Genomic DNA, 19452 nt, shown 5'->3' with positions numbered 1-19452 from the left:
TACTGTACGGAAAAGTGGTCTTATTCATGTGAATGAGAACTTTTGGATGATACGATTCCTAAGGGAAGTTTCTTTTAATAAATATTTATTATATTCTGTGTGTGACTACCAGAAGCGCCAAAGAACGTTCTCTCCCTTTTATTTTTATCATTGTGTATTTCTGGTGGCAGGGAACCAACGTGAGAATGTACAGGCCGTATATCTGGGGACGCCAGCACAAATTCAACTCTATATATATATATATATATATATATATATATATATATATATATATCCCAAACTGCTAGCTGCCTTTACTCACCCCCTCCCTACCGCCAGCACAGTAATGCCTGCCCTTACTCCCTCCCTATCACTGCCTGCACCCCCCCCTTTACCCCAACGGCTGCCTGTCGCAAGCTGTTTTTATAAGCAGTGTATGTGTAAGCAATGTGGAGTGGTCTGATGTGATGTGAGGAAGCATATGGGTGCTCAAAAGCATAAATTGTGATGGGACCCAGAGTAGGTCCCCATTTTTTTTTTAGTGAGGGGTCCCTGAAACCCACAATTCTTTTTGCTCAGCGCGATCACTGTACATATCCTTGAAAAGTTACCGTTTTCTCCTCAATTTGCAAATATCACATTTTATTGACAATCTGTTGTCAGGAAGAGAGTTCCAGGTGCTTAAAGTGGCGGCAACCAAGCATCGGGCTGCACTGAGAATTGCATGGAGAGTTGATGGGAATATTTATCCAGTCCCTCCAGCAGATATATAAAGGAGGAAGGACCATTTACTTGTTTGAGTTTAGAACATCATTAATAAGGATGGCTACATCATACCAGGACTAAACAATTTAGGGGCAGGAGCGCCAGACATAGGACCTTTTTCTATTTCCCCCAGCACCACCAGCAGAGGTGTGAGCCAGCGCTATGCCCAATCTAGTGGGCACCATGTGTTACCTATAATAGCCCTTACAGATGTTCTCCTTTACTAGGGGTGAGATTGCAGATCTAGAGATCCTTTCCCTCACAAGGGAATATAGTCATTAATATTTTATCTTTTTTTTGCAAATGGATAAACATGATCTAACAATGAAGGTAAATAGCCGCTGTAGATATTGAATGAGTAACACAAATGAGAAAAGTGATAATGCAGACTTACTGGGGCTGGTTTCCTGATGCTTTGGTGCTTCCCCTTGTAATTCAAGTAGCCTGAATGCAAGAAGTGTCCGATTAAAACAGAATTGTACACTAGGGGGCGATACACTAGGGGGCTATACAGTGTTGTACGTGTGCCCACTTGTGCAGCGCATCTTACGTGTTTCACACTGCGTGCTCCGGAAGCAAGCTTATGTAAGCCCACGGGCGATACAGAGTCACATGCATTATAGTCCTGACTGTGTCTGATGTATGTAATATAGGCAGAGGTCTGAGAGGGGGTGCGAGTGCAACCGGGGGCTACGCAGAGGTGGATGACAGTGTATCTGGTTCCAGATGAATCACTTGTACCAAGTAAGGGGGCTCAGATAAGGATGATGGGTACCAAACCACGGATACGGGGAGGGTACAACTCAATATATATGCGCTGTGTGTGAGCAACTCCATCTGGCATCAGGCCCCATGTCAGTAGCACATACAGCTGCAGCACGCATGTACTCACGTGTGGTTATCCCCGTCTGTCTGGTCCTCAGGCACCTGCTCAGAATACTCCATGCTGGGCTGCAGAACAATAAGTACATGATGAGGAACGGGATCTCCCTGTGATACACATAATGTGATGGCGGACGTAGGGTAGAATGCTGGGCTGCAGAACAATAAGTACATGATGAGGAACGGGATCTCCCTGTGATACACATAATGTTATGGGGGACGTAGGGTAGAATGCTGGGCTGCAGAACAATAAGTACATGATGAGGAACGGGATCTCCCTGTGATACACATAATGTGATGGCGGATGTAGGGTATAATGCTGGGCTGCAAAACAATAAGTACATGATGAGGAACGGGATCTCCCTGTGATACACATAATGTGATGGCGGATGTAGTGTAGAATGCTGGGCTGCAGAACAATAAGTACATGATGAGGAACGGGATCTCCCTGTGATACACACAATGTTATGGCGGACGTAGGGTAGAATGCTGGGCTGCAGAACAATAAGTACATGATGAGGAACGGGATCTCCCTGTGATACACATAATGTGATGGCGGACGTAGGGTAGAATGCTGGGCTGCAGAACAATAAGTACATGATGAGGAACGGGATCTCCCTGTGATACACATAATGTGATGGCGGACGTAGGGTAGAATGCTGGGCTGCAGAACAATAAGTACATGATGAGGAACGGGATCTCCCTGTGATACACATAATGTGATGGCGGACGTAGGGTAGAATGCTGGGCTGCAGAACAATAAGTACATGATGAGGAACGGGATCTCCCTGTGATACACATAATGTTATGGCGGACGTAGGGTAGAATGCTGGGCTGCAGAACAATAAGTACATGATGAGGAACGGGATCTGCCTGTGATACACATAATGTGATGGCGGACGTAGGGTAGAATGCTGGGCTGCAGAACAATAAGTACATGATGAGGAACGGGATCTCCCTGTGATACACATAATGTTATGGCGGACGTAGGGTAGAATGCTGGGCTGCAGAACAATAAGTACATGATGAGGAACGGGATCTCCCTGTGATACACATAATGTGATGGCGGTCGTAGAGTAGAATGCTGGGCTGCAGAACAATAAGTACATGATGAGGAACGGGATCTCCCTGCGATACACATAATGTGATGGCGGACGTAGGGTAGAATGCTGGGCTGCAGAACAATAAGTACATGAAGAGGAACGGGATCTCTGCCACATCCCCCCCTCTGCTCTGTCCCGCCCCGTCCCCCCCTCTGCTCTGTCCCGCCCCGTACCCCCCTCTGCTCTGTCCCGCCCCGTCTCCCCGTCTGCTCTGTCCCGCCCCGTCCCCCCGTCTGCTCTGTCCCACCCTCTGCTCTGTCCCGCCTCGTCTGCTCTGTCCCACCCTCTGCTCTGTCCCGCCCCGTCCCGCCCTCAGCTCTGTCCCGCCCCGTTCCACCCTCTGCTCTGTCCCGCCCCGTCCCACCCTCTGCTATGTCCTGCCCCGTCCCACCCTCTGCTCTTGAGAAGTAGTGTGTGACAAGCTCAGCATTAGACCCTATATCTGTAGGATAATACAAATAGAGGACTAGTAAAGACACAGAAACCTTTAGATAAGACGGGGTATATGGAAGCATCTCCTGGTATTCCGCCTGGATCTCAGACATTAGATGAGCCGTCCTCCTCCAGAAGTGCAGCAGCGTTGTCTGTGAGAGGGAGACATGGTGAGACCCTGGCAATCCCTGTAGTCACATGAAAGGATGGTGCACATGACAGGTGAGAATGATTGCAGCTGAGAAGGGAGAGTGGCAGGACCGCCGCCTGTTTTGGCCATATGCAGGATTACAGAACACACTGGCCGGATAGCGAGCACACACACCCCTACAGTTGTCATCTTCCAAAAGCATGTACACATATAATGATCCAATCATCTTCAATCAAGTTATCGGGAACCATGCTTACGGTCTATATTCGCAGGGATGTACGGTAAGGTCAATGCCTGGAGGGGCACACATAGAGACGGGTCTGAGTGCTGGCAGCCTGTCTCACCCCCTACTCACTGTAACTCTCCCCTCACTACACTAAGCTTCAGTGTCCATTGACACTGACTGAGCTCCGATCTCCAAACACTGCAGTGCACTTCCTGGTCACATGACACATCCAAGGTGTCCATCAGTGCTCAAGGCGCACACCCCCCCCCCCCCATACTCAGAGGCATGCCTCTATTAGATCTCTTTCTGTGCAGCTTACTGCCCGTGGTGTGGTCCCACCCCATCTCTGCCAGCAGTGTCTGACTATACAGAAGCGAGGCTGAGCCGTTGCTGCCTCATCTCCCTGCAGTGCTTTTTGTATTCCAATTATTATTATATATCAAATCTCAGGAGTATGACAGCAGAGGCACTGCCTCCATTGCCTGCACGTATATTCGGTAATATTAGGCACATTACTAAACATAGTCAGTGATAAAGACACAAACAATGAGCAAGATCAGGTCAAATCTTAGCTGGTCTACTTTTATTAACAAGTACAATTCACCTCCGTTATCTCTCACTATTGTATCTACATCCATTAATCTCACCTGAAGCTCACGGCTGGACTGGATTATGTTCTGCTTCATATTTGCATTTCATTTTTTCAGCTACAGTATTTAACTACACTCAGTGGCCACTTTATTAGATATCCACTTGTAGTACTGGGATTGGGTCCCTATTGCCCCCAGAACAGCCGGAATTCTTCATGACATAGACACAACAAGAGGCTGGAGAGATTCCTCAGAGACTCTGGGCCTGATTCAGATCCGCTCGCGAGCGCTATGCAAGCGGGTCGGTGGTGGCCCAGTGCGCATGCGCACGACGGAGCCGGCTCTGTCGTGCGCATGCGAGAGACCCGGATAGCGACTGTCAAACCGTCGCTCCGGGTCTCGTACCAAAGGGGGCGTGCTGTCGATGTTGAGTGACAGCACGTCCCCTTTGGTGGGCAGGCCGGGGGCGTGGCTGCCCAGACCTAGACGTTCCCATGGGAATGCCTACCGTCTGGGGCCGGCCCCACTGACATCACAAGTGATGTCAGTGGGAGTGCTTTCGGCTCTGTTGCACTCCTGGGCTTGCGGCAACGAGATCCTACCACAAGGGTCTCGTCGCAAGCCCGATGGTCGCGATGGTCTTGACCATCGCGACCATCTTCCTAGCCGCTTGCTATAGCTGTGGGTGTACACCCACAGCTATGCGAGCGGCCAGGAGGCCGCTCTAAAAAAACAGGCCGGCCCTGATTCAGAGCGAGCGCTCTGTCAGAGCGTCCGGCTCTGAATCAGGGCCTCTGGCTGATAGTGACAAGATGGCGTCACGCAGTACTACAACACTAAAGACTGTTGTGCCTCAAAATCCCAGACACTGAGCAGAATCTGAGATACTAAAGCTATCCGACCTCAGGCACCAATCATCAGTCTATGTTCACAGTCACTTAGATGGCATTCCCTCCACATTCTAGGCGGCCAGTGACGTTACCCCTAGTAATTGGAGCCCTGTACCTGGTAGGAGGCCAGTGACGTCACCCCTAGTAATTAGGAGGCCTGTACCTGGTAGGAGGCCAGTGAGTGTCACCCCTAGTAATTGGAGCCCTGTACCTGGTAGGAGGCCAGTAAGTGTCACCCCTAGTAATTAGGAGGCCTGTACCTGGTAGGAGGCCAGTGAGTGTCACTCCTAGTAATTGTAGCCCTGTACCTGTAGGAGGCCAGTGACGTCACCCCTAGTAATTGTAGCCCTGTACCTGGTAGGAGGCCAGTGACGTCACCCCTAGTAATTGTAGCCCTGTACCTGGTAGGAGGCCAGTGAGTGTCACTCCTAGTAATTGTAGCCCTGTACCTGTAGGAGGCCAGTGCGTGTCACCCCTAGTAATTGTAGCCCTGTACCTGGTAGGAGGCCAGTGACGTCACCCCTAGTAATTGTAGCCCTGTACCTGGTAGGAGGCCAGTGAGTATCACCCCATGTAATTGTAGCACTGTACCTGGTAGGAGGCCAGTGAGTATCACCCCTAGTAATTGTAGCCCTGTACCTGGTAGGAGGCCAGTGAGTATCACCCCTAGTAATTGGAGCCCTGTACCTGGTAGGAGGCCAGTGAGTATCACCTCTAGTAATTGTAGGCCCTGTACCTGGTAGGAGGCCAGTGAGTATCACCCCTAGTAATTGGAGCCCTGTACCTGTAGGAGGCCAGTGACGTCACCCCTAGTAATTAGGAGGCCTGTACCTGGTAGGAGGCCAGTGACGTCACCCCTAGTAATTAGGAGGCCTGTACCTGGTAGGAGGCCAGTGACGTCACCCCTAGTAATTGTAGCCCTGTACCTGGTAGGAGGCCAGTAAGTGTCACCCCTAGTAATTAGGAGGCCTGTACCTGGTAGGAGGCCAGTGAGTGTCACTCCTAGTAATTGTAGCCCTGTACCTGTAGGAGGCCAGTGCGTGTCACCCCTAGTAATTGTAGCCCTGTACCTGGTAGGAGGCCAGTGACGTCACCCCTAGTAATTGTAGTCCTGTACCTGGTAGGAGGCCAGTGCGTGTCACCCCTAGTAATTGTAGCCCTGTACCTGGTAGGAGGCCAGTGACGTCACCCCTAGTAATTGTAGCCCTGTACCTGGTAGGAGGCCAGTGAGTATCACCCCTAGTAATTGTAGCCCTGTACCTGGTAGGAGGCCAGTGAGTATCACCCCTAGTAATTGTAGCCCTGTACCTGGTAGGAGGCCAGTGAGTATCACCTCTAGTAATTGTAGGCCCTGTACCTGGTAGGAGGCCAGTGAGTATCACCCCTAGTAATTGGAGCCCTGTACCTGTAGGAGGCCAGTGACGTCACCCCTAGTAATTAGGAGGCCTGTACCTGGTAGGAGGCCAGTGAGTATCACCCCTAGTAATTGGAGCCCTGTACCTGGTAGGAGGCCAGTGAGGTCACCCCTAGTAATTGTAGCCCTGTACCTGGTAGGAGGCCAGTGAGTGTCACCTCCAGTAATTGTAGCTCTGTACCTGGTAGGAGGCCAGTGAGGTCACCCCTAGTAATTGTAGCCCTGTACCTGGTAGGAGGCCAGTGAGGTCACCCCTAGTAATTGTAGCCCTGTACCTGGTAGGAGGCCAGTGAGGTCACCCCTAGTAATTGTAGCCCTGTACCTGGTAGGAGGCCAGTGAGTGTGACAGCAAGTTGCAGCGGCTGGCTCCCAGAAGATCTACTTTCTGGCACACGTCCATCTTGGTTTTGTCGAAGTGGCTCTTGGTGTTTCTGACTTCTATCTGCACCTGAGGACATTGCACAATAGCTGGTAGTCAGGTCTTCTGAGGATGGATGCTGCAATAGCTTATTGTAATAATCTCACCAAGCATAACCTAATACAGTTCCCGGAAATAGCTGTCTAGTATTACACAATGCTTGTGTCATCTGCACTGCAAAACCAGGGGCACCTACCACCTACGGGTCAGCTAACGAGTGCCAACGGCTAACATAGTTTTCTGCTTTCAACACTTCTATCGGATTGGGGCAGGATGGATTTCGGCAAATATAATACCAAACTGGTCACCAAGCTGTTCATATGCTTGGCATGCAGAAGAGATGGATTTAATGCGGGACAAACTTGTAACCAGATAGGCACAGAATACAAATATCTCCTCTGGAACAATACAGATGGTCTGAAATATTGTGCATGTACCATGAATCATAGTAGTAGTGGCCCCATCCTGTGCATGAGATCACTGCATGGGATGGGGCTACTACCGGGCCCAGAGGAGCACCACTAGGTATTGTGCTGGTCCCACCGTCTATGCTCACAGATCAGAGGGGGCGGCCCAGCATCGCTATAGGGTGCTCCGCATCTCATAGACTCTGAAAGCAAATTATATATATATATATATATATATATATATATATATATATATATACATATATATACACACACACATATATATATTGTAATTTTCTATTGTAATTCTGTAAATAAACTTATTCACAGAATTACAAGGATGGAAAAGCTCCACACAAAACTTAGAATGTTGTAATGGCTCCAGTCACCTAATTATACTGATGTTATTTTAGGCAACTAGAACCATTACTACATCTTTGCAATTCTGTAATGTGGGTTTTATCCTAAACCTACTCACAATACAAAAATACAATATATAGTAACACTATTAATACCGCACCTTTATATTTAGCTAATTTACTACAGCACATAATCTGACATTTTGGCAGCATTGGAGGAACATTACATTACAAAAAGGTAGTGTGTGCTAATGTTAAATCCTTTTCTCGGACTCCATTGGGAGTAGAGGTTCATGCAAGCAATAGCCTCCTCCCCGTCATTGGGAATAGAGGTGCACGCAAGCAATAGGCTCCTCCCCGTAATTGGGAATAGAGGTGCATGCAAGGAATAGGCTCCTCCGTGTCATAGAGAATAGAGGTGCACGCAAGGAATAGGCCCCTCCCCATCATTGGGAATAGAGGTGCACGCAAGGAATAGCCTCCTCCCCGTCATTGGGAAGAGAGGTGCACGCAAGGAATAGGCTCCACCCAGTCATTGGGAATAGAGGTGCATGGAAGGAATAGGCCCCTCCCAGTTATTGAGAATAGAGGTGCATGGAAGGAATAGGCTCCTCCCCATCATTAGGAATAGAGGTGCATGCAAGGAATAGGCTGCTCCCTGTCATTGGGAATGGAGGTGCACGCAAGGAATAGCCTCCTCCCCGTCATTGGGAAGAGAGGTGCATGCAAGGAATAGGCTCCTCCCCATCATTGAGAATAGACAGGGAGAAGCAGTGGGTGACAGGGGAGAGGTGACAGGGAGAGGGAAGAGGCAGTGGGTGACAGGGGAGAGGGTGAGAGGTGACAGGTAGAAGCAGTGGGTGACAGGGGAGAGGTGACAGGGAGAGGGAAGAGGCAGTGGGTGACGGGAGAGGGTGAGAGGTGACAGGGAGAGGGGAGAGGCAGTGGGTGACAGGGAGAGGGGAGAGGCAGTGGGCGACAGGGAGAGGGGAGAGGCAGTGGGCGACAGGGAGAGGGGAGAGGCAGTGGGCGACAGGGAGAGGGAAGAGGCAGTGCGTGACGGGACAGGGTGAGAGGTGGCAGGAAGAGGCAGTGGGTGACAGGGAGAGGGAAGAGGCAGTGGGTGACAGGGAGAGGGTGAGAGGTGACAGGGAGAAGCAGTGGGTGACAGGGAGAGGGAAGAGGCAGTGGGTGACAGGGGAGAGGGTGAGGTGACAGGGAGAGGGGAGAGGCAGTGGGTGACAGGGGAGAGGGTGAGAGGTGACAGGGAGAGGGGAGAGGCAGTGGGTGACAGGGAGAGGGAAGAGGCAGTGGGTGACAGGGGAGAGGGTGAGAGGTGACAGGGAGAGGGGAGAGGCAGTGGGCGACAGGGAGAGGGAAGAGGCAGTGCGTGACGGGACAGGGTGAGAGGTGGCAGGAAGAGGCAGTGGGTGACAGGGAGAGGGAAGAGGCAGTGGGTGACAGGGAGAGGGTGAGAGGTGACAGGGAGAAGCAGTGGGTGACAGGGAGAGGGAAGAGGCAGTGGGTGACAGGGGAGAGGGTGAGGTGACAGGGAGAGGGGAGAGGCAGTGGGTGACAGGGGAGAGGGTGAGAGGTGACAGGGAGAGGGGAGAGGCAGTGGGTGACAGGGAGAGGGAAGAGGCAGTGGGTGACAGGGGAGAGGGTGAGAGGTGACAGGGAGAGGTGACAGGCAGTGGGTGACAGGGAGAGGGGAGAGGCAGTGGGTGACAGGGAGAGGGGAGAGGCAGTGGGTGACAGGGAGAGGGGAGAGGCAGTGGGTGACAGGGAGAGGGAAGAGGCAGTGGGTGACAGGGGGGAGGGTGAGAGGTGACAGGGAGAGGTGACAGGCAGTGGGTGACAGGGAGAGGGGAGAGGCAGTGGGTGACAGGGAGAGGGGAGAGGCAGTGGGTGACAGGGAGAGGGGAGAGGCAGTGGGTGACAGGGAGAGGGTGAGAGGTGACAGGGAGAGGGAAGAGGCAGTGGGTGACGGGAGAGGGTGAGAGGTGACGGGGAGAGGGAAGAGGCAGTGGGTGACAGGGAGAGGGAAGAGGCAGTGGGTGACAGGGAGAGGGAAGAGGCAGTGGGTGACAGGGAGAGGGTGAGAGGTGACAGGGAGAGGGAAGAGGCAGTGGGTGACGGGAGAGGGTGAGAGGTGACGGGGAGAGGGAAGAGGCAGTGGGTGACAGGGAGAGGGAAGAGGCAGTGGGTGACAGGGAGAGGGTGAGAGGTGACAGGGAGAGGGAAGAGGCAGTGGGTGACAGGGAGAGGGAAGAGGCAGTGGGTGACAGGGAGAGGGAAGAGGCAGTGGGTGACAGGGAGAGGGAAGAGGCAGTGGGTGACAGGGAGAGGGGAGAGGCAGTGGGTGACAGGGAGAGGGGAGAGGCAGTGGGTGACAGGGAGAGGGGAGAGGCAGTGGGTGACAGGGAGAGGGGAGAGGCAGTGGGTGACAGGGAGAGGGGAGAGGCAGTGGGTGACAGGGGAGAGGGTGAGAGGTGACAGGTAGAAGCAGTGGGGGACAGGGTGAGAGGTGACAGGGAGAGGCAGTGGGTGAGAGGGAGAGGGAAGAGGCAGTGGGTGAGAGGGAGAGGGAAGAGGCAGTGGGTGACAGGGAGAGGGAAGAGGCAGTGGGTGACAGGGAGAGGGAAGAGGCAGTGGGTGACAGGGAGAGGGAAGAGGCAGTGGGTGACAGGGAGAGGGAAGAGGCAGTGGGTGACGGGAGAGGGTGAGAGGTGACGGGGAGAGGGAAGAGGCAGTGGGTGACAGGGAGAGGGAAGAGGCAGTGGGTGACAGGGAGAGGGAAGAGGCAGTGGGTGACAGGGAGAGGGTGAGAGGTGACAGGGAGAGGGAAGAGGCAGTGGGTGACGGGAGAGGGTGAGAGGTGACGGGGAGAGGGAAGAGGCAGTGGGTGACAGGGAGAGGGAAGAGGCAGTGGGTGACAGGGAGAGGGAAGAGGCAGTGGGTGACAGGGGACAGGGTGAGAGGTGACAGGGAGAGGCAGTGGGTGACAGGGAGAGGGAAGAGGCAATGGGTGACAGGGAGAGGGAAGAGGCAGTGGGTGACAGGGAGAGGGAAGAGGGAGAGGGAAGAGGCAGTGGGTGACAGGGAGAGGGGAGAGGCAGTGGGTGACAGGGAGAGGGGAGAGGCAGTGGGTGACGGGAGAGGGTGAGAGGTGACAGGGAGAGGGAAGAGGCAGTGGGTGACAGGGAGAGGGAAGAGGCAGTGGGTGACAGGGAGAGGGAAGAGGCAGTGGGTGACAGGGAGAGGGTGAGAGGTGACAGGGAGAGGGAAGAGGCAGTGGGTGACGGGAGAGGGTGAGAGGTGACGGGGAGAGGGAAGAGGCAGTGGGTGACAGGGAGAGGGAAGAGGCAGTGGGTGACAGGGAGAGAGAAGAGGCAGTGGGTGACAGGGAGAGGGAAGAGGCAGTGGGTGACAGGGAGAGGGAAGAGGGAGAGGGAAGAGGCAGTGGGTGACAGGGAGAGGGGAGAGGCAGTGGGTGACAGGGGAGAGGGTGAGAGGTGACAGGTAGAAGCAGTGGGTGACAGGGGAGAGGTGACAGGGAGAGGGAAGAGGCAGTGGGTGACAGGGAGAGGGAAGAGGCAGTGGGTGACAGGGAGAGGGAAGAGGCAGTGGGTGACAGGGAGAGGGAAGAGGCAGTGGGTGACAGGGAGAGGGAAGAGGCAGTGGGTGACAGGGAGAGGGAAGAGGCAGTGGGTGACAGGGGACAGGGTGAGAGGTGACAGGGAGAGGCAGTGGGTGACAGGGAGAGGGAAGAGGGAGAGGGAAGAGGCAGTGGGTGACAGGGAGAGGGGAGAGGCAGTGGGTGACAGGGAGAGGGAATAGGCAGTGGGTGACGGGAGAGGGTGAGAGGTGACAGGGAGAGGGAAGAGGCAGTGGGTGACAGGGAGAGGGAAGAGGCAGTGGGGGACAGGGGGAGAGGTGACAGGGAGAGGCAGTGGGTGAGAGGGAGAGGGAAGAGGCAGTGGGTGAGAGGGAGAGGGAAGAGGCAGTGGGTGAGAGGGAGAGGGAAGAGGCAGTGGGTGAGAGGGAGAGGGAAGAGGCAGTGGGTGACAGGGAGAGGGAAGAGGCAGTGGGAAGAGGCAGTGGGTGACAGGGAGAAGGGAGAGGCAGTGGGTGACAGGGGAGAGGGTGAGAGGTGAGAGGGAGAAGCAGTGGGTGACAGGGAGAGGGAAGAGGCAGTGGATGACAGGGGAGAGGGTGAGAGGTGACAGGGAGAGGGAAGAGCCAGTGGGTGACAGGGGAGAGGGTGAGAGGTGACGGGGAGAGGGAAGAGCCAGTGGGTGACAGGGGAGAGGGTGAGAGGTGACAGGGAGAGGCAGTGGGTGACAGGGAGAGGGAAGAGGCAGTGGGTGACAGGGAGAGGGAAGAGGCAGTGGGTGACAGGGAGAGGGAAGAGGCAGTGGGTGACAGGGAGAGGGAAGAGGCAGTGGGTGACAGGGAGAGGGAAGAGGCAGTGGGTGACAGGGAGAGGGAAGAGGCAGTGGGTGACAGGGAGAGGGGAGAGGCAGTGGGTGACAGGGAGAGGGGAGAGGCAGTGGGCGACAGGGAGAGGGGAGAGGCAGTGGGCGACAGGGAGAGGGGAGAGGCAGTGGGCGACAGGGAGAGGGAAGAGGCAGTGCGTGACGGGACAGGGTGAGAGGTGGCAGGAAGAGGCAGTGGGTGACAGGGAGAGGGAAGAGGCAGTGGGTGACAGGGAGAGGGTGAGAGGTGACAGGGAGAAGCAGTGGGTGACAGGGAGAGGGAAGAGGCAGTGGGTGACAGGGGAGAGGGTGAGGTGACAGGGAGAGGGGAGAGGCAGTGGGTGACAGGGGAGAGGGTGAGAGGTGACAGGGAGAGGGGAGAGGCAGTGGGTGACAGGGAGAGGGAAGAGGCAGTGGGTGACAGGGGAGAGGGTGAGAGGTGACAGGGAGAGGTGACAGGCAGTGGGTGACAGGGAGAGGGGAGAGGCAGTGGGTGACAGGGAGAGGGGAGAGGCAGTGGGTGACAGGGAGAGGGGAGAGGCAGTGGGTGACAGGGAGAGGGAAGAGGCAGTGGGTGACAGGGGGGAGGGTCAGAGGTGACAGGGAGAGGGAAGAGGCAGTGGGTGACGGGAGAGGGTGAGAGGTGACGGGGAGAGGGAAGAGGCAGTGGGTGACAGGGAGAGGTGACAGGCAGTGGGTGACAGGGAGAGGGGAGAGGCAGTGGGTGACAGGGAGAGGGGAGAGGCAGTGGGTGACAGGGAGAGGGGAGAGGCAGTGGGTGACAGGGAGAGGGTGAGAGGTGACAGGGAGAGGGAAGAGGCAGTGGGTGACGGGAGAGGGTGAGAGGTGACGGGGAGAGGGAAGAGGCAGTGGGTGACAGGGAGAGGGAAGAGGCAGTGGGTGACAGGGAGAGGGAAGAGGCAGTGGGTGACAGGGAGAGGGAAGAGGCAGTGGGTGACAGGGAGAGGGTGAGAGGTGACAGGGAGAGGGAAGAGGCAGTGGGTGACGGGAGAGGGTGAGAGGTGACGGGGAGAGGGAAGAGGCAGTGGGTGACAGGGAGAGGGAAGAGGCAGTGGGTGACAGGGAGAGGGTGAGAGGTGACAGGGAGAGGGAAGAGGCAGTGGGTGACGGGAGAGGGTGAGAGGTGACGGGGAGAGGGAAGAGGCAGTGGGTGACAGGGAGAGGGAAGAGGCAGTGGGTGACAGGGAGAGGGAAGAGGCAGTGGGTGACAGGGAGAGGGAAGAGGCAGTGGGTGACAGGGAGAGGGAAGAGGCAGTGGGTGACAGGGAGAGGGGAGAGGCAGTGGGTGACAGGGAGAGGGGAGAGGCAGTGGGTGACAGGGAGAGGGGAGAGGCAGTGGGTGACAGGGAGAGGGGAGAGGCAGTGGGTGACAGGGGAGAGGGTGAGAGGTGACAGGTAGAAGCAGTGGGGGACAGGGTGAGAGGTGACAGGGAGAGGCAGTGGGTGACAGGGAGAGGGAAGAGGCAGTGGGTGACAGGGAGAGGGAAGAGGCAGTGGGTGACAGGGAGAGGGAAGAGGCAGTGGGTGACAGGGAGAGGGAAGAGGCAGTGGGTGACAGGGAGAGGGAAGAGGCAGTGGGTGACAGGGAGAGGGAAGAGGCAGTGGGTGACGGGAGAGGGTGAGAGGTGACGGGGAGAGGGAAGAGGCAGTGGGTGACAGGGAGAGGGAAGAGGCAGTGGGTGACAGGGAGAGGGAAGAGGCAGTGGGTGACAGGGAGAGGGAAGAGGCAGTGGGTGACAGGGAGAGGGTGAGAGGTGACAGGGAGAGGGAAGAGGCAGTGGGTGACGGGAGAGGGTGAGAGGTGACGGGGAGAGGGAAGAGGCAGTGGGTGACAGGGAGAGGGAAGAGGCAGTGGGTGACAGGGAGAGGGAAGAGGCAGTGGGTGACAGGGAGAGGGAAGAGGCAGTGGGTGACAGGGGACAGGGTGAGAGGTGACAGGGAGAGGCAGTGGGTGACAGGGAGAGGGAAGAGGCAGTGGGTGACAGGGAGAGGGAAGAGGCAGTGGGTGACAGGGAGAGGGAAGAGGCAGTGGGTGACGGGAGAGGGTGAGAGGTGACAGGGAGAGGGAAGAGGCAGTGGGTGACAGGGAGAGGGAAGAGGCAGTGGGTGACAGGGAGAGGGGAGAGGGAGAGGGAAGAGGCAGTGGGTGACAGGGAGAGGGGAGAGGCAGTGGGTGACAGGGAGAGGGAAGAGGCAGTGGGTGACGGGAGAGGGTGAGAGGTGACAGGGAGAGGGAAGAGGCAGTGGGTGACAGGGAGAGGGAAGAGGCAGTGGGTGACAGGGAGAGGGAAGAGGCAGTGGGTGACAGGGAGAGGGTGAGAGGTGACAGGGAGAGGGAAGAGGCAGTGGGTGACGGGAGAGGGTGAGAGGTGACGGGGAGAGGGAAGAGGCAGTGGGTGACAGGGAGAGGGAAGAGGCAGTGGGTGACAGGGAGAGAGAAGAGGCAGTGGGTGACAGGGAGAGGGAAGAGGCAGTGGGTGACAGGGAGAGGGAAGAGGGAGAGGGAAGAGGCAGTGGGTGACAGGGAGAGGGGAGAGGCAGTGGGTGACAGGGGAGAGGGTGAGAGGTGACAGGTAGAAGCAGTGGGTGACAGGGGAGAGGTGACAGGGAGAGGGAAGAGGCAGTGGGTGACAGGGAGAGGGAAGAGGCAGTGGGTGACAGGGAGAGGGAAGAGGCAGTGGGTGACAGGGAGAGGGAAGAGGCAGTGGGTGACAGGGAGAGGGAAGAGGCAGTGGGTGACAGGGGACAGGGTGAGAGGTGACAGGGAGAGGCAGTGGGTGACAGGGAGAGGGAAGAGGGAGAGGGAAGAGGCAGTGGGTGACAGGGAGAGGGGAGAGGCAGTGGGTGACAGGGAGAGGGAATAGGCAGTGGGTGACGGGAGAGGGTGAGAGGTGACAGGGAGAGGGAAGAGGCAGTGGGTGACAGGGAGAGGGAAGAGGCAGTGGGGGACAGGGTGAGAGGTGACAGGGAGAGGCAGTGGGTGACAGGGAGAGGGAAGAGGCAGTGGGTGAGAGGGAGAGGGAAGAGGCAGTGGGTGAGAGGGAGAGGGAAGAGGCAGTGGGTGACAGGGAGAGGGAAGAGGCAGTGGGTGACAGGGAGAGGGAAGAGGCAGTGGGAAGAGGCAGTGGGTGACAGGGAGAAGGGAGAGGCAGTGGGTGACAGGGGAGAGGGTGAGAGGTGAGAGGGAGAAGCAGTGGGTGACAGGGAGAGGGAAGAGGCAGTGGATGACAGGGGAGAGGGTGAGAGGTGACAGGGAGAGGGAAGAGCCAGTGGGTGACAGGGGAGAGGGTGAGAGGTGACGGGGAGAGGGAAGAGCCAGTGGGTGACAGGGGAGAGGGTGAGAGGTGACGGGGAGAGGGAAGAGCCAGTGGGTGACAGGGGAGAGGGTGAGAGGTGACAGGGAGAGGCAGTGGGTGACAGGGAGAGGGAAGAGGCAGTGGGTGACAGGGAGAGGGAAGAGGCAGTGGGTGACAGGGAGAGGGAAGAGGCAGTGGGTGACAGGGAGAGGGAAGAGGCAGTGGGTGACAGGGAGAGGGAAGAGGCAGTGGGTGACAGGGAGAGGGGAGAGGCAGTGGGTGACAGGGAGAGGGGAGAGGCAGTGGGTGACAGGGAGAGGGGAGAGGCAGTGGGTGACAGGGGAGAGGGTGAGAGGTGACAGGTAGAAGCAGTGGGTGACAGGGGAGAGGTGACAGGGAGAGGGAAGAGGCAGTGGGTGACAGGGAGAGGGAAGAGGCAGTGGGTGACAGGGAGAGGGAAGAGGCAGTGGGTGACAGGGGACAGGGTGAGAGGTGACAGGGAGAGGCAGTGGGTGACAGGGAGAGGGAAGAGGCAGTGGGTGACAGGGAGAGGGAAGAGGGAAGAGGCAGTGGGTGACAGGGAGAGGGGAGAGGCAGTGGGTGACAGGGAGAGGGAAGAGGCAGTGGGTGACGGGAGAGGGTGAGAGGTGACAGGGAGAGGGAAGAGGCAGTGGGTGACAGGGAGAGGGAAGAGGCAGTGGGTGACAGGGAGAGGGAAGAGGCAGTGGGTGACGGGAGAGGGTGAGAGGTGACGGGGAGAGGGAAGAGGCAGTGGGTGACAGGGAGAGGGAAGAGGCAGTGGGTGACAGGGAGAGGGAAGAGGCAGTGGGTGACAGGGAGAGGGAAGAGGCAGTGGGTGACAGGGAGAGGGAAGAGGCAGTGGGTGACAGGGGAGAGGGTGAGAGGTGACAGGTAGAAGCAGTGGGTGACAGGGGAGAGGTGACAGGGAGAGGGAAGAGGCAGTGGGTGACAGGGAGAGGGAAGAGGCAGTGGGTGACAGGGAGAGGGAAGAGGCAGTGGGTGACAGGGAGAGGGAAGAGGCAGTGGGTGACAGGGAGAGGGAAGAGGCAGTGGGTGACAGGGGACAGGGTGAGAGGTGACAGGGAGAGGCAGTGGGTGACAGGGAGAGGGAAGAGGGAAGAGGCAGTGGGTGACAGGGAGAGGGGAGAGGCAGTGGGTGACAGGGAGAGGGAATAGGCAGTGGGTGACGGGAGAGGGTGAGAGGTGACAGGGAGAGGGAAGAGGCAGTGGGTGAGAGGGAGAGGGAAGAGGCAGTGGGTGACAGGGGAGAGGGTGAGAGGTGACGGGGAGAGGGAAGAGCCAGTGGGTGACAGGGGAGAGGGTGAGAGGTGACAGGGAGAGGCAGTGGGTGACAGGGAGAGGGAAGAGGCAGTGGGTGACAGGGAGAGGGAAGAGGCAGTGGGTGACAGGGGAGAGGGTGAGAGGTGACAGGTAGAAGCAGTGGGTGACAGGGAGAGGGAAGAGGCAGTGGGTGACAGGGAGAGGGAAGAGGCAGTGGGTGACAGGGAGAGGGAAGAGGACAGGGTGAGAGGTGACAGGGAGAGGCAGTGGGTGACAGGGAGAGGGAAGAGGCAGTGGGTGACAGGGAGAGGGAAGAGGCAGTGGGTGACAGGGAGAGGGAAGAGCCAGTGGGTGACAGGGAGAGGGAAGAGCCAGTGGGTGACAGGGAGAGGGAAGAGCCAGTGGGTGACAGGGAGAGGGAAGAGCCAGTGGGTGACAGGGAGAGGGAAGAGCCAGTGGGTGACAGGGAGAGGGAAGAGCCAGTGGGTGACAGGGAGAGGGAAGAGGCAGTGGGTGACAGGGAGAGGGAAGAGGCAGTGGGTGACAGGGAGAGGGAAGAGGCAGTGGGTGACAGGGAGAGGGAAGAGGCAGTGGGTGAGAGGGAGAGGGAAGAGGCAGTGGGTGAGAGGGAGAGGGGAGAGGGAGATGCAGTGGGTGCCCGACACATTGTACTACACTGTAGTGCCCCACACACTATGCTACACTATAGTGCCCCACACACTATGCTACACTATAGTGCCCACACATTATGCCACCTGTAGTGCCCACACAGTGTACTCACCAGCAGCCTCCTCAGGCAGCCGGCATACCAGCAGTCACAGCCTCAGTCAGAGGACTCTTCCAATCAGAGCTCAGCACATGCTCCTCTGACCCCACTGCAGAGACTACTGGGAGTTATTGCGAAAACATCAGCATTACATATAACCCTGAATTAGGCTCAAGGATAGGAGTAACAAAACCATAAACGCTCAGTTCAGCAATGCCATAAGCAGCAGAGTCATACCCCTTTTACAGTGCGGCGCCGACCCAGGCTATGCCCGAGTCGGCACCGTTCAGAACTGACCCGGCTGCCCGGCGACGGTGGGCAGCGCTTTTCCCCTCCCTCCCACCTCCGCGACCTACTTACCTTATCCTGCAGCGGTCCGGAAGCAGGGAGAGCGGGTGGGGTGCGCTGCTTCGTCCCGCTCGGCCAGGCGCTGCTTGCAGTGGCCGCTTGGAGATGTCATCTCCGAGCGCCACTGAAGCCAGCCAATCAGGCGGAATGCGGCGCGACCTGGGTCATCGTGAGCCGGGCCGCGCCGTTTACATTGCAGGGTGACACGGGAATAACCCACGCTAAACCCTGCAATGGAGCAGGGTCGGATCACCGGGTCACTGGACCCGGGTTGATCCGTTCACACCAACGAAATTCCCGGGATCATGCGCGTTCACGTGCATCAACCCGGGATATTTCAGTCGGTGTAAAAAGGGTATAACAGAAAGCACCCCGCTTCCCGATCCCAGCCTGGTGATACATTTCCTGCACCTCTATACCCCATGGTTCCAGTGTCCCATAGTGCCATTAGCAGCAGAGTAACAGAAAGCACCCCGCTTCCCGCTCCCATCCAGGGGATACATTTCCCTACCTTCACCTCTATACCCCATGGTTCCAGTGTCCCAAAGTTCCATTAGCAGTAAAGTATAAGAAAGCACCCCGCTTCCCGATCACAGCCAGGGGATACATTTCCTGCACCTCTATACCCCATGGTTCCAGTGTCCCATAGTGCCATTAGCAGCAGAGTAACAGAAAGCACCCCGCTTCCCGATCCCAGCCAGGTGATACATTTCCCTGTCTGCACCTCTATACCCAAGTCCCTTTCACATATATCTGGATTATGAGATGTGCAGAACATGTCCCTCTTGCATGTATATATGTATAATGATAAAATATCTTCATGCTGCCATTATTTATAAACCATCTGTCCTGGAGACTCCCTGCCCACCTTTCTGAACTTCTCCATCTGCTTGCAGGTGTCTGGGTCCAGCTCTTGGGAGACGTCTTTCATCCACAGCAGGGCCCCTCTGTATTCAGTCCGAGACTTCTCCATGTGGTTGATGGTCAGCAGGGTATCGGAGACTGCCCATCCGGTAAAGGTGGCCATTTCTTGTTGAAGGCGCGTCAGTGGAGCACAGAGGGTTAGCCTGGAAAGCATAAGGTAACGCCACAGTTACTTGACGTACGTTTAGCCTTCATCTGTTCGCAGATGACTTATACTGATTAACATTCAAAGTATTTCAAAACATCAAACTAGCCTTTACCAGGCGGTCATTGCTGCTTCCACCATAAAAGAGCGTACCTCTGGCCGGCGGCAGAACACAGAGCGTTACCAGCGGCTTTCATCATCTTCCCGGCCTGGGAGCTGTTCTGCTGAGCGTGTACCTTCAGGTGCAGCCCAAAGTCATGTTCCTCCTGGGACAGCTCTGAGGAAAAGGAAACAGCAGTGACATTGCCGACTCAGGGAGAGCGTAACACAGTGACATTGCCGACTCAGGGAGAGCGTAACACAGTGACATTGCCGACTCAGGGAGAGCGCAACACAGTGACATTGCCGACTCAGGGAGAGCGCAACACAGTGACACTGCCGACTCAGGGAGAGCGCAACACAGTGACACTGCCGACTCAGGGAGAGCGCAACACAGTGACACTGCCGACTCAGGGAGAGCGCAACACAGTGACACTGCCGACTCAGGGAGAGCGCA

At 56.5% G+C, this 19452-nt stretch overlaps 1 protein-coding gene across 2 annotated transcripts in view; it reads right to left on the bottom strand.

The window, feature by feature from the left end:
- ICA1L (islet cell autoantigen 1 like) overlaps positions 1-19452 on the bottom strand; it is a 56995-nt gene that overhangs the window by 10355 nt on the left and 27188 nt on the right. For both annotated transcript variants that reach the window (XM_088462093.1, XM_088462092.1), the window contains exons 3-8: positions 19050-19173; positions 18696-18894; positions 6755-6880; positions 3215-3313; positions 1637-1695; positions 1139-1188 (exon numbers count right to left, since the gene is read on the bottom strand). In XM_088462093.1, the coding sequence (XP_088318219.1) occupies positions 1139-1188; positions 1637-1695; positions 3215-3313; positions 6755-6880; positions 18696-18894; positions 19050-19173 (657 nt within the window). The remainder of the gene's footprint in view (positions 1-1138; positions 1189-1636; positions 1696-3214; positions 3314-6754; positions 6881-18695; positions 18895-19049; positions 19174-19452) is intronic.

Source organism: Taudactylus pleione, unplaced genomic scaffold (assembly GCF_031769625.1).
Source record: "Taudactylus pleione unplaced genomic scaffold, aTauple2 ptg001149l, whole genome shotgun sequence".
Taxonomy (NCBI): Eukaryota; Metazoa; Chordata; class Amphibia; order Anura; family Myobatrachidae; genus Taudactylus; species Taudactylus pleione.
Note: the sequence above shows the minus strand (reverse complement) of the source record. Positions and strands in the feature narration are given on the sequence as shown.